Raw genomic sequence first — 14952 nt, forward strand, 5'->3', positions numbered from 1 at the left:
TTGTTTTTCGTGTCCCAGAGCATGACACACCGTCTGTTTCAATGTGATCGTCGATTTCATTGTTTTTCGGTGTACAGTAGTGCCTCTCTGCTAGTCCCTGATCTAGGGTCTATCGTTTTCTGGTCATGGAACCGGAAGAAGGACCATTCAGGGGGTTAGGTGAAGCGGGGAAGCAACTTTGTTGATTCTATGGGGGCTAGATACGCTTGGGTATTCTCTGTGATGGGTATTTGGCAAAGATTATGGGATCTAAACGATTCGAATCCGTGGAGGAGGAAATACTCACGTGAAATTACCCAGCAGTGGTCAGAAGTAAAACAGGGACATAGACATTTGGTTCTGCCACGATCGATGTACTAACAGAGAGGCATTACTGTGATCTCTAAAACTGCGTCTACACTATAACGCATAATACATTATACAGCAATGTTAGAAAGCTTCTTAGAAAATCAGAAAGAAAATGTTATATAACATTTTTTATGTTATGTATCAAGTTATATATTATCCATCAAGTGTAAAGCCATTATTAATAATGAGATGCGAAATGTCATACGGACTTGTCCAAAGATCTTGTAACAAGTTATAGAAACATGTTGTATATCAAAGTTGTAGAACAATTTGTTACACAACACTGTTTTGCTACATAGTGTAGACGCAGGCTTAACGCACAGATGAGAGCTGCAAAGTTTATACCTGTCGTAGTAGAGTTCCTAATGCTACTAGGTGAAAAATTTTGCAGCTGGCATCATTAGGTGATGGGGTTGAAACGATAATGGAGGAATAAAAATTTTTGTTTTTTTTTTTTTTTTTATGTATTTCAGTCGCCTCTTCCGCGCGGGTTTCCGCCTCCCTCTTCGACGATGTTGTTCGATGACGACCCGGGCATCATGTCCGAGGTGGAGACCTCTAGCACCGGATTCCGACGGGGCGGTAAACAGAGAAGCAGCCTCCCCGTTGTACGGACCCCAAGCAAAACTCTGGAGCGACCATTAGGTAACTCACCATCCGCGATAGAATTAGGATCGTCGTGTTGCTGCCTCGCTGCTCGATCCCCTTGTCGGACATTCCTGACGAAACGATGCGTTTCTCTGGACGATTCCATAGGTCTAGTGTTCCTGCAGTATAGGAACGAGACGAAGCGTGCCCTGCTCCCGAACGAAATCACAAGCATAGACACGGTCAAGGCGCTCTTTGTCAGGAGCTTTCCTAAGCAACTCACCATGGAATACCTAGACAGTCCACATGTAAAGGTTTACATACACGACAGCAACAAGGACATGTTCTACGAGCTCGAGGACCTCAGGTAACTGCGCGCATAAATATCCTACTCTACTGCCCCGGATTAGTGTCTCCGACCTTTAATCTTTGAAATGCAAAACCCATCAGACAGAAAAGATTCACTTTTTTAAAGTTACATTCCTTCGCAGGGGAATTTTAAATTCCCCGGATTACAGTCACCAGTCTCTAATCCGGGGAATGACAAACCAATGTGACAGGAAAGATTCTATTTCTGTAATTTACTCGATTCCTATAGGAGAAACTTTAGATTCCTCGGATTAGAGTCGCCGGAGAAAAATATAACTTTCCTCGGTTTATTGGAACTTCGAGAAGACCACTAAACTTGTTGGACCTTCACGAAAATTTCAAACTTTCTGGAAAGACGGGAACTGAACAGATTGCTAATCCGGGGAAGTCTGTAGAGTTTCGTTTGAAAATATATTGGACATCCCAGATGTTTGAATGATCCCCTTGATTCGTTCCAATTTCAGATCTCATCTGCGAGACATCCGGGACCGCAGCGTGTTGAGACTGTTCGAGAGCACCGACGGTGTCACGGGGATGCCTGGACCGATGGGAATACCTGGCGGCGGTGGGCTGCTGCCTCACTGGGAGGACCAGAGCTACTTCAGCGAGCCGGAGTTCGACAGCGAGTACCAACACCAGCACATCCACAAGAGCAAGGTAAGTGGCGCTCGACGAGTATTAAAAGAAACTTTATTTCGCACCTCGTGGGACACGTTTCCGGGACTTATAATACTGTCACTTAACGATACAATTAAGAATCAGGGGCTTAGACTACAATAAATACAATCGGCACGGTCCCTTCAGCTCTGCGACTTCACTCGACGAATGGACGGAGACGATCGCCTGGAAAATAGGGTCAACAAATACAGGGACAGGCGTCGATTTCAGTTCGTTCGTCGAGTGGAGACACGGCTTAAGACCCGGTAGCTAACAGCTCAAGTTCCTCTGCTCGATAACGAATGGATGAATCTCACGCAACGGGAAGGTAACCTCTTGGACCAGCTGATTTTTTTTTTTTTCAACAGATTGGCAAAGGGCGCCAAGTATTAACCAACTAGTAGAATCTTAACGATTGACTAATATTCTGAGATTGATATTTAGAGGTTCCTCGACACTCTGAGTCATTCGTGGCTAAGAAAATCGCTGGTCCAGGTCACGAGCATCCCCTATTCGCTGATCAGAAGGCTTTGCAAGATTGCATCGCTGGGACATGAATGGCACCGGAGTATAGCTTCTTGGGAACGGATCTCCAGGCCAAGATCAACGCCTTTCTGAACGGTTCCTCGCTGCATCCGTCGCAGATGTCCATGACCATCCTGACTTCCCCCTCCGCGGGCTCCCTCTCGTCGTCCTTATCCTCGTATTTTGGCAGCTGGAGGCCGAAGTTGGTCAGTCCCGAGTAGTAATCGTTGTCCAGGCCTTGGGATATGTAGCCGTCGTCGATGATCAGTCCGTCGCCTAATTGCACCAGTCCTCTCTTCTTCTTATCGGAGTCCCGTTTCTCGAGTTTCTTGTCTTTCGATTCGTCGAGCTCCACCGGCACAAAGGTCACCTAAACATGTAAAGTTTACTGAGTACCCTTAGGATTCAGAGTCCAGATCGTGTCTTTTCAGAAAAAGTGTCCCAAACAGTCATCAAAAGGTGACCAAGTGTCTTTCTACTCTAGTTACAATACCAAATGAACTTTGGGTTGCTTTTTATCGAAGGATCACGATTGCCATCTAGAAGGCTCGAAGCAACATTAGCAATTTAGGGGATCGGTCTTAGAGTAGCTAAGTTAGCCCTACCTTATCATCGGAACGTTCGCCTTCGCTGGCTTCCTCCGCGTATCTCTTCTTCTTTGTCACCTCTTTGGAGATCTCTAAGCTTGAATCCTTCGATTCCTCGCTGTCACTTACGACAGAGGACACTTCCTCTTCCCGTTTGAAGAGATTCCGGTAGAGACCGTCCCCAAAGCTCATACCAGCCGCGGTTATCCCGTTAGCTGAAGCCAGGCTGGGCTGCAAGGTGCCAAACAGTTGGGATGATTGCAATGGGAACGCTGAGGGAACAGCATCAGGGTTCACAGGTGGAAGCGGTTGGGGCGGTGGGTTCCGTGGGATCACGGATGGATGTCGCAGGGTCACACCACCCTGGACGATCTGCAGCGGCGAGCCTGGATTGATCTTCACCTGGAATTTTCGAAATCAGCATCATTTAGGAAGCATTTTCTCTTGTAGACAATATTCCCTTCCTGTAAGGACACGTTTGCAGACTAGACACACGGTTATAGAAAAGATTCTGAATACTTAGTGGTTCATTTTTCGTACCTGCATATTAATTTGTCCCCCAGTCAAGTAAGGATTCTGCGGAAGGGGTGGACCAGTCACAGGTGGTCGAGTAGGCCTAGGCGTGTTGTTGCTCGTGTCGTGTTCATAGTGATGTGCGTGATGGTGTTTGTGATCCTTGTGAGCCTTCCCGGCGGTCAGAGCCACATTGTATAATTGAACCATCGTCACTTCACCTAGGTAACCACCTGAACCTGGGGGAAGAATTACTGTCAAGTAACAATAATCCAGTCACAAGTGACAGTTCCAAATCGATCCTACCTGCTGGTGCACCAGCGCCCTCCAGAAAACCACCGCCCAATTGTCGTTGCTCCTGTCCAGTGATTGCTATTCCACCACCTTTGATCACGTGACCCACCAACTGTCGAATAACAACAACGATTCAGTCAGATTTCATTCGCCATAGTCTATACAGAGACTTCACTCGACAGAATCATTACCTATATCTAACTCAACATTCAAGTTCCATTTCACTTAATAGTCAACCTAGACCTTTCTCAGCGTCCAATCATAGCCTAGACCTGGTTTAAACGAATCATGACCTTTACTCAACATTCAGCTTGGCTTTCACTGAATATCCAACCTAGACCTAGACCCCACTTAAAAGACCCCAGACCTGAAGTTATCCAGTGCGCAAAGAATCGCCAGAAAAGTTTCTCGACAGTCAGGAAATGAAGTGGTAGGGTAGTTTCTGGTACTTCGGTCCCGTCAGGTGGACCAGTCGGAAGAGGGAACAAGCTCGTTACGTAAGATCGTTCGAATGTCGGGGAGAGAAATGCGCCGGAAACCGCTTCTGAAGATCGCTTTCTACTACAACTCGTCGTCACGGTAGGCACCTTTCGACTTTCGAGAAGTCTCGACGCGACACAAAACGATAAAACGACATATCAACTCGTACGGTCGAAGCGTACGCGCGCGTGGTCCCGCAATCGTAACGATCCCGTGAAAGCGACCACTACGCGGAAATCCACGATGGAATCGGCGTTTCTCGAACGGGGGAACAGTTTCTTAAGAATCCTATATTTTTTTTTCTTCTTTCACGTCACTCCCGAGGACGTTTTCGAGCCACGAAGAATTCGAAACGCGACGGGGCGAGCAAAAACCGAGCATCGTCGTCCTTTCCGTTCCTTTTACCCGCGATCCAACCGCCTTTTTTATTTTTTTACCCCCTTCTGACTACCAGGAGAATGCTCGTTACTTTCACGGTCACCGGGAGTCCGTTCTAACCGACCGCGTGGAAACCTTAAGCCCCATACACGCTTCGATGATGACGTCTAAGTTTTTCCTACTTTCAGTCCTTTTTTTTCCTGTCAGGAGTTGATTGGAATCTTTTTTCAACCAGCCTGTGTAACACGGCACTCGTTACTTTCACGGCCAACAGGGGGACGTTTGAACTGACCACGTGAAACCTTAAGCCCGGTATACGTAGAAACAGTTTCGTACTATACGAAACACCTTCGTACCATACGAAAAGCGTAATAGTCTATCGAAGACTTGAAAGATCAAGTAAGATCGACTCACCCTGTTGTGGAATCCGCGGCCAACGCGTTCGTCGTTGACCCAGATCTGCCATTCCCCGGTCCGGCCGTTCCAGCTCTGGCAGGAGTGATACCACTTGTTCAATCGCAGCGGATAATTCAATCTGAACAGGTTGTGGCCGTCCACGTTCATCATGAAGTAGGAACTCCTCGCGGTGTTCGCCACCCAGGCGAGTATGCCTCGCGGTTGGTCACCCACTGGACCACAAATATCAATCAGTCAACGACAGATCGTCATTCGAATTCGTGGACAACGGATCGAACGTTTATCGAATCGTCGTCGAAACAGGACAAAACGATACATGCACTTCTTGCTTTCCAATATCCTCGAATCTCTCCATATACTGGGTGTCCCAATAATTACTAACTCGACAATACATTCTTTATATAATTTCTTCTTTATTCTTTGTTCAAAGGTGAATTAATAGGATTTTTATTGATTACTACTGAGTTGCCATCCGTTATTAAAGGAACACCCTGTATACCAATATTAGGGATTTATTCTGGGACGACACCGTGTATCTTTCTTTTCCAACGATTGAACATCGCGAAATGGGGCTAATTGGGATGGGTGGGTGGGAGGGACGATTTCGAGGCAGAACTCCAAAGATTACGTCAGGAGTACACCCGTGAAACTTTCCGAGAGCTTCGGGGAAATATCCATCGTCGAAACAGTTACGCGATCACGGGAGAAGTTTTCGATGAAATTACGTTACTTAATGCTCCCGGAGGGCTCGTCGTCGTTGCAACACACCTCGAGGGGGGAACCGTTGTTGTTTTCGATCGAACTTTTGCTCTCCTCCGGCGACAAACGGAGAAAGAGAAGCGAGAGTGAAAGGGAAATTGAAACCGGTCTCACCTGCGTACGAAAATAACGGATGATCGTTGGTGTGGTTGTAGAATTTCGTCCACATGCACAGGGTGAACTCCTTGATGTCCGGCAAGTCCGTTTTGTATTGGATGTACTGCGACAGATCGAAACTATACTGTTGTGTGAATTGATTCAATAATACCTGTTGGAGAATGAATTCAGTAATTCTAAATTTAATAATTCAATCATTGAATTATTCAGTCATTCAGTAATTCGATAGTTCGATAATTCAATAATTTGACAATTCTAAAGTCAATAATTCTGTATTTTGATAATTCAGTAATTCGATAATTGGATACTTGGACTCGATAACTGGATAATTCAATAGTTCGGTAATTCAATAATTCAAGAGTTCAACAGTGATTTTTCGGATACCTCGTTTGCACGGATGGTTGACCGTGTGTGTTGAAATGAAAGGTAATTGTGGGAACGTACGCCAGGAAACGTTTTATTGAACCGTTACGTACAAATAGATTGATGTACATCTAATCTGTTTCTCGTATCTGGAATTACTACAATTTCTATCTAATCATTAAATAGCGATCAGTGTAAGTTGTGAACTATGCTCACTTATTTTCATTTCTTTGTCATGTTTATTTGCAGAACGCATCTAACATTGCGTAGACCTGCTGTCAGATGCGTCGGTAAACATTTCGTGTTTTTATAATTACTCAACATCCGTATTTCATACCGTGAATTGTTTTACTTTGTCAAGATCTCGAACGGAATAGTTGCACTATTACCTGATAAATTTATACAAAATCTAGCTGACACCGAGGAAAAAAATTCATAAAATTTTTAATATCGTCGATCTGTGCTAGTCAGTAATTATCCAATGCCGCGCTTCGATAATTAGTACACCGATTACCGCTATGCGCAACGATTGATCCAGATTACGTGCTTCTGTCTGCAATTCCGTACACGTACGGTGCGTGTGTAACCGCCTGAAAAGGCGCGGCAAAAAGCCGTTGGCGCCGATTTCCTTCTACAGAGCGTTCACCTTCTTCCCGATTTCCGCGAAACTGGTTATGCCTACCCCTGTTAATTGGTCGCTCGAGCCGTCACTTTTGCCGTTCCAATCGAGAGGAACTAATACAGAACCGGTCGACGCGCTGACTTACGCGGCATGTATTTACGTGCCCCGGACAAAAGTGGCCTGAGGTGCGTAACGAGTCTAACTGGACTCGAAGCAATGTTGGACGGTCAAGTCTATACATAATAATGCTTCTGTAACCAGCGGAAGCTCTAACTTACGTCGAGATTATCGTAACTTAGCTTAGAACTTGTGTTGGTCAACTGTCAAGTAAATACGTAGCATAACACACAAGTTTTAACTTCGACAATCATCTTCCAAGTGAACACGTACTATAATCACTACTTTCGGTATTACCTCTCACGTGGATACGCAGTATAATGGCTACCTCTTATGCGGATACACAGCTTAAGAGTTCCTCTCAATAATATCTCTCAAGTGGACACGCACCATAATGACTACTCTAGATAATGCCTCTTTCGCGGACGTCTTCCATCGATAACAGCTCCCAAGTGGATAAATAGCATAATAACTACCCTACACAATATCCCTCATTACAGATAGACACGGTATGACAATTACTCCACAATAATCTCAATCAATATTACGTTGCGTCTCCACTTGACACTAGGTACAACTAGGGTACTGTCAATCTTTCTAAAGAACTGCTCAAGTGGAGACTCAACATAAATATTATTCCCATATTCATGGTAAATACCTTCACTGCTATACGATAAGCACCCGCGAAATATTACATGTACCCTTTACCAGTACCTATTATGCCAAGTCTCCACTTGAGACTCGGAACAACCCCAAATTCACTCTCTGCATACCACATGGAAAGTTTGGATATATTCCCCATACACATCCCTAAACGAAGCGTAACGTATCGTCGATCGGTGAAACCGATTCCGAACAAACTCGACAACGAGCTCTAAATCCGATCGATTCACCACCAAGCGCACTGGAACGTGGCATTCCGCTCGAGTATCGAAGCGTGCACGGCGATTATATCGTGGACGCGATTCGATGGCCATCCGTAGGACGGTTCTTCCATATTTAACCTTGATCGCGGGATGATCGAAGTCGGTCGCGATCCAGCTATCGAAGAGCGAGGGGAAAGAATCATATGTCGTTTTCTCTCCTACTTTCGTTGCCCGTTCCTACCGATCCGTGTCATTCGGAGCTGGCCGCTCTCGACCGTGAAAAACCGGTGCCGTGACACGCGAGCCAAGTTTTCCGCACGGAAAGGAAGTCGCGTGAAAAGCGTGTATACACGTCAGGATCCCGTTAGCCTCACCTGTTCGTGTTCGCCTTCTTTCGACACGATTCTCTAACGATCACCACGAGCCGCCCGATACGGTGTGAAGATCGTTTTTGCCTGGGTTTTGTCATGGTTGGGGTGTTTTATTATGGATCCAGTGATTTCGTAAGATACGACATTTTCGGATGAACACTTTTTCCTGTTTCGATCCGGGCATTCTGAAGTGAATCTGGAGGGAAGTACGTATTTATCTTTTATGGGAGATGGGACTTGGTGGATATTACCTGTATTGATTATGGTCGTTGGTTTTGCAGAAATTTTTAAGGAATAGACTGATTCAGGCGATGAGAAATTGTGGGTTAGAGTACTGTTTGGAAAATATGCAATGCAATTGCCAAATGTAGGGGCAACCCTCGTATAACACGGTTAGGGGATTGGAGAAACCCTCGAATGACACGGTATTTTTACAACACGATTGTAGAATTTTATGTAACAAAAGTTTACATTACACGGCGATTTTTAGGAATTCAACCACCTTAACTAAAGCCCAGCAGAGGGTAACATTACAACCGAAACTAACCACCTGAACTAACGGTGTTATACGGGGGGCACCTGCACTGTGAAGGATAGAGACATTTTAATACTGTTGAACAAGTATGATGAATGTATAAAATTTTGAGTACCAAAACGGTTACATTAGCTTCTACTAGAACTTAGGTACCTGTATGTAATTAAATCGGTTGTTAAATATTTCAATATCGTGTGTACTAATGAATAATTCACGTTATTTTAGTAAATTCTGTACTCGTTTCGAAAGTATTCGAACAGTTATGTTACGCTCTATTAATATATTTTTTTTCGACTGAACAATGGATCGAACAGATTACAATCTTCTTGTAAACATAGTATTGGTACACCTGATGATTAAATCGCGTAATTTAACGATCTAAAAACTTGGAGTTAGCATTGGATTTTATGGGTAATTTATTGTTAGAAATACCTCGAAGTACAGTTGCTGGTTCATGGCGACTTTATAGAGGCTGCATTTGTCCTGTTCCTGTCCTAGTAGGGAGGATCCATCGAAATCGTAGAGAGATTGCGCGGGTCCGGACCCATAGATCCCTCCGTCCTGATGGAGGATGCTGGATGGTGGCGCATGCAGCGTTGGTCGCCATGCTGTAGATATGGCGTCAACCCTGGCTGCCACCAAAATGGCGAATAACGATACGAGGATCAACCTCATATTCCTTCCCTCGACCGGTCTGAAACGAAAGACGATGATCTACGTAAAATTTATAACATTTAATCTCTTATTCAGCAAGTAAAAAAGTCTGAAAGGAAAGGCGATCTAGTACGTAAAATTTGTAATATTCGATCTCCTGTCTAACAATTGAACATGTCTTCGTACTTGAGGTTAACGTAACTGATAATTAAAATCGGCCAGATTAAATGAATTGTAGATATAATTGAAATAAGCTTTTATAGGTTTTCGTGAATTTAATCGTATTGGTTTATATAACTTGTTTCGTTGAATTCGGTTCTTTTAATAGATGAAGTGTAAAATTAAAGGAGATTTAATTCCTATCCAATTCTGTTATCTCAATTTTACTATTGATTGCATTCTCGTCGGTAATTATTCTCGTTGTTCGTTTCATTCTCCGATAAGTGGAGCCAGAAGAATCCGATCATTCTCTGTTACCAATCATATTTCATTATTGATATGTAGCTTAATTAACCTCTTGTTGGAATTAAATTTGGTCGATACAAAAATAATGGCTGTACCGTGTAAATTGCTGTTCTATATTATTTTATCGATGAGGAACACGATCGTTACCAAATAACGATAAAAAATTAAAAAAAAAAAAAAAAAAGAATTATTTCAAGTGAGTAGCTTTTTCTCAATATTTTTTTTAATGGTTCTTTTCCTGTAAACTCTAATTTCACTAAAAAGTTCATTCTGTAGACTTCTGTTAATTATTTTTTAATAAAATATAAATAAATATTAGGAAAGATTCTGAAATGAAAGATGGCCATTACTTTGGTGACCATCTGACGATTCTTCAAGTGGATATGCACCTTTAACAGATATATTTATCTATGAAAAACGAAGTCGCCAATTGTATTTCGTTCGTGAATCTTTAGTGAACGAAGAAAAAAAAAAGACACAGTAGAATTTCATCTATTTCTTTGCCAAGTTTTGCACGTAGAAACGCAGAAAGTCGAGACCACTGGCCGATCGCGTTTCGTGTGTAAACGCCCTGCATTGTTACGCGTCTACCACCAGGGGTTGCGAAACTTTAATTCACGTCGGCGGAACGATATCACGATAATAATCTGAATTTTCCATCGATCGCCCCATGGTGTGTGCGCGCACGCACGCACGTATACAGGGTGTTCAAAAACAAAAGGTCCAAAACTTAAAAAAATATTCAGTTGATACATTAAAAACTTCAGAAGACCTTAAAATACTTATCGAGGACAGTAAAAAAACGTATGGACAACATTGGTCCTAAAATCAATTTTTTTGATAAAAAATGCAGAAGTTTATTTTCACATTTGTTACAGATGATCTGTATGTCTACTTTCCATTCCCAATAAAGAAAAAACTCACATTCTGTGGAATGATAGATCGACGTACGTTCTCAGATATTCCATCCTCTTGTTATACAACCTTGATCTAATGTACTTCGAAATAAATTCCTCGGTTTACATTCAACATGTCGCAAAATGTCTCATTTGCGACATCAAACAGGTTTGTAAATATTGAAATTGATCTTACATCGAAAGGATTTATTTTTAGGATCTGTATATTGATTAGATATTTTTTCACTCAATAAGTGGATATTTATGGAAATATAAATGTTTATACATTAGTTTCTTGAAACTAGGTGCAAAGAGGAATTTACTTACCCTGTCAAGGGTTCTCGTAGGCTCTTAATAAAAAGAAAATGCGATTGAAATTTCCGAAACTTTTTACGATACTAAATTTTAGGTGATCAGATATTCAATAAATGCATAAAAAATGAGCCTTTTCTTTTGAACACCCTGTATATACGATATCGCCGTGAGGCAATCGGAAAAGATACGCGAGAAATTGTCGCTCATTTTATTTCGACGAGGCGGTTTCACCGGACCGTGGAAATAGAAAATAAAAATAGCTGTGACCCCGATTTCCATAAAATAACAAAAAAGCAATTTAATTAAACCCGATCGTCGACGATTGAAACGCCGTTTCGTTATCCCGAAAGATACGCTCCTAGACGATTCTTTTTTGTAAACCGCTATAACGGGAAATATTTTATGAATTTACAATATTTCTTCTTATTATTATCTATTGAAAATAAATTTTAAAAAAAACTGTTTGAAATAGCTTGGTTTAATATCGATATTCTCGACGTCAAAATAACAAGATACAACATATGTATCAATCTCAGAATTTTGAAACAACGATTTAAGGGTCTGGGTGCTAAAGGATTAATAATACGATTAAAACATTAATGGAAGAAAATTAGGGTTGAAGTCTACCTGGTGCACCAATAAATGATCCCTTCACAGGCCAAAGTGATTAACTCGACTTTTGAATTTTTCCAAATTTTAGCGCCAAAACATTGGCTCTTAACCTTTCACAGTTAACTCTAATTTGCTTGATAAATTTTGTAGTGTTAATCATTATGACAAAAGAATTTCCAATTACAAAACCATTACTAAATCCGCGATCTCTGATGTTTATGTAAGATCTCGACGAACCGTTAAATCGATCTCGACGAAAACAATCGCGTCGAAACGGGGACGTCTGGCGATATCTTACCGCGATCGAGGAAAATCCTTTCTTTCCCAGCGTCCACGGACCATCTCGCGATGAAAACTCGTTGCTTCCGGTGGCGCGTGCGACACTATTGTGACAGTTGTAATCTTCGAAAAAGATCGATCGTTCGGTCGAAGTAATTCACGATCGACAAAATGGGGTATCGATCGCGATCCACGGGAGAAGGTAGATCCTCACGGTCTCGGAACAGAAAGGTAACTGTCCGGCACGTTCTCCTCCGCGTGCGCCTCGTAAACTCGCGAGAGGTGTGCACACACAACCTCCTACTCGCCTCGTTTTCGCTTCTTTCTCTCTCTTCGACTCGCTTCCAGTCCCCTCGATCGTCCTACGATCGATCGTGGATCGGAAGCACGGCCAGTTTCTCGATTTAACGGATCGATCAAAAGATCCACCAGAAGAGTATCTACACTTTTACTGTAACGACGTGACCATTAACGTTCCACGACTCGTTTAATCCTTATACACACCGTTATGGGTCAATTTTACCCTGAAATCCGAAGTGATTTTTATTGCAATAGTTTGCAAATCAATCTGGTTGTTCGCCTGTTCAACTGGTATATCACCATTAGTTTTACTTTTTTCAAATTTTATTTTCAAAATGTAACAGATATTCTTTAGGTGGACGGAACTATTGGGACACCCTGTATATTACAGTTAAACGATAATTGAACACATTTCCTGTAATCGAGTTCAAGATTACAGACTTCTTTCGATTAGAGTTTGGCTTGTTCTACACGATTATTGTCCAGGCGTTATCCCCATCACTGGGGGGAGGCATGGAATCCGCCAAGCGCATACTTTGTTGCCTGGGTCTTCGGGCAAAAAACAAATTTACGAGAGTCTGGAGGGGCTGATAGCAGTACAGGTAACTTAAATTCAGACTTTTCATAGTCTCCACAATGGCTACAGTCTTTTTATAGTCTTTACAGTCACCTGAAATACTTGAGAGACATGATAGATTCAGAGACTGGTAGGGCCTGATAGTAGTCGGAATAACATAAAATCTCTTCTGATAGTTTCCGCAGTAGTTATAGTCTTTTCTACCATCTAATCCTATCACAATCTCTTTACATTCTTCATAGTTCTCACAATCGACATGGATTGCGTTAGTCCCCATAATCGTCACGGACCTTATAGTCACGTAGGCCGCGCAGTCTAGAAATGTTAGAAATATTCTTCGTTACAGACAAAGAATTCCGTTCTCGCAACGAGAAATCGTCCCCGAGACAATTGCGAAATTTCGCTCGAAGGTCCGGTCGAAGTGTTTCGAGGTCGAGTCCACTTTTCCGCGGTGAACAAAGAGAAAACCGGATCGATCGATCGATCCCCCGAATCGATGATCTTGCACTCTGACCCCGACGTCTCGTGGTCATGAAGATCCTCTTGCTAGCTTTCCCTCGTCCACGTCGAACGTCCACTGTGAAATCACACAGTGACTTTTAAATCGACGTTACCTTCGATCTTTTCTATGATCTATCGATCGCTATTTCCAGAACGATCTTGAAAATTTAGACGAAACCTTAGACTAATCCTATATCATCCTTTACAAGGTAGTTCTGTAATGAAATGAGGAAACATTTCGACTGGGTCGCAATTGACCCACCCTATATTTCAATGTAGAATCATTTTTCCTAAGAAAATTCTAGGGAAAAAAAATTTCGTCACGGGTCACAATTGACCCAGCCAACCTTCCACTTTAGTTAATTCGATCTATCAAAACACATCCGCATTGTCGGTCAATTACAATCTAAAAACATCTCCATTCAATATTACGGGTGCACCATTGAATAATCCAAACTTTGAACTCCACTGAACACTTTTTAATGTTATATGGGACTTCCCTATTACTTAATACCTGTACATCTAAACGCTACGTAACCGCAAAAGGGCGGGGAAAGCCAGTTGATTTCAAAATCAATTCTACGACCATGTAAAAATATTTGAACCGTAAAGAATATCCGGTCGGCTAGTTTTCTCTACGCAATGGATGACAAAACATTCCAGTTCGATTTATCAGTCTCATCTGACACATGTCGATGAACCGCGGAACGCGGAGAAGACAATGGACGCGACCGTAGCCGGAAGTCTCTCGCGAACGGAGAAGAAAGTGGTATCTGCAAGTAAAACGGACACGCGTGTCTGGAAGGGAGAAACCCGTCTCTGGAATAACTGGTCGTCCTCTCCAAAAGGGGGAGAAAAAAAATCGGATTCGTGCCTCAAGAGAGAGGGAGAGACGCCTTTCTCCCTCCATCCATAGCCGTCTGTCGCACGGCGTCTCCAGGCGCCTCCTTTCTCCGGCAGCCACCGGAAGGAAGGAAGACGAGGTGAAGGGAGGGGGGCGAGGACTCACCCTGGAAAATGAAAGTCGATTCGACGTGTAATTGCGCGACGTTCGCCGCAGAAATGCAATTCTACGTCTGGAAATAGTGTCCTCGCTCGAGTCACATCACCGTTTATTGCATTAATCGTTGCACTTAAATCATCACCGATTCGAATTCTAATCAGTTTCCCGCCATTTTATGTTTGATCGTGTCGGCCGGTAATATTATTTCCTGACACACTGGAAGCTGTAGAATAATAATCATTGTAAATTAATTCTATATAATTTTTATTCCGTTCTGTATTATGGCGCGATAAGTCTGCGCGCCATTGTGGATACATAACCTCAATTTCCTGTACAAGCATCGGAATGGTTGTGCTAACTACCGTAAAACGGGCGAACGTTGAAGTTAATTTGGAATATTAGTTACCTGCCAATGTAATTTACAGTCAAAATTGTACCAATTAC

At 42.7% G+C, this 14952-nt stretch overlaps 2 protein-coding genes across 2 annotated transcripts in view; one reads left to right on the forward strand and one right to left on the reverse strand.

The window, feature by feature from the left end:
• LOC107186966 overlaps positions 1 to 14952 on the forward strand; it is a 90716-nt gene that overhangs the window by 44181 nt on the left and 31583 nt on the right. Inside the window, exons 5-6 of the mRNA XM_015574939.1 lie at positions 822 to 1303; positions 1770 to 1962. Coding sequence (XP_015430425.1) covers positions 822 to 1303; positions 1770 to 1962 — 675 coding nt within the window. The remainder of the gene's footprint in view (positions 1 to 821; positions 1304 to 1769; positions 1963 to 14952) is intronic.
• On the reverse strand, positions 2483 to 9581 carry LOC107187085. Its single transcript, XM_015575090.1, has 7 exons — positions 9339 to 9581; positions 6030 to 6135; positions 5154 to 5368; positions 3894 to 3993; positions 3615 to 3826; positions 3093 to 3476; positions 2483 to 2857 (listed from the first exon to the last, which is right to left on the reverse strand). Exons 1-7 carry the CDS (start codon positions 9579 to 9581, stop codon positions 2483 to 2485), a joined length of 1635 nt encoding a protein of 544 aa, XP_015430576.1.

Source organism: Dufourea novaeangliae, unplaced genomic scaffold (genome assembly GCF_001272555.1).
Source record: "Dufourea novaeangliae isolate 0120121106 unplaced genomic scaffold, ASM127255v1 scaffold96, whole genome shotgun sequence".
Taxonomy (NCBI): Eukaryota; Metazoa; Arthropoda; class Insecta; order Hymenoptera; family Halictidae; genus Dufourea; species Dufourea novaeangliae.

Excerpts from the sequence above, each read along its gene's own strand:
- LOC107187085 (XM_015575090.1), bottom strand. The coding sequence starts at position 9,581 with ATGAGGTTGATCCTCGTATCGTTATTCGCCATTTTGGTGGCAGCCAGG. Across the intron at positions 3,827-3,893 it reads GGGCGCTGGTGCACCAGCAG|GTTCAGGTGGTTACCTAGGT; the intron begins GTAGGATCGATT and ends TTCTTCCCCCAG. Across the intron at positions 3,477-3,614 it reads GGGGACAAATTAATATGCAG|GTGAAGATCAATCCAGGCTC; the intron begins GTACGAAAAATG and ends CGAAAATTCCAG.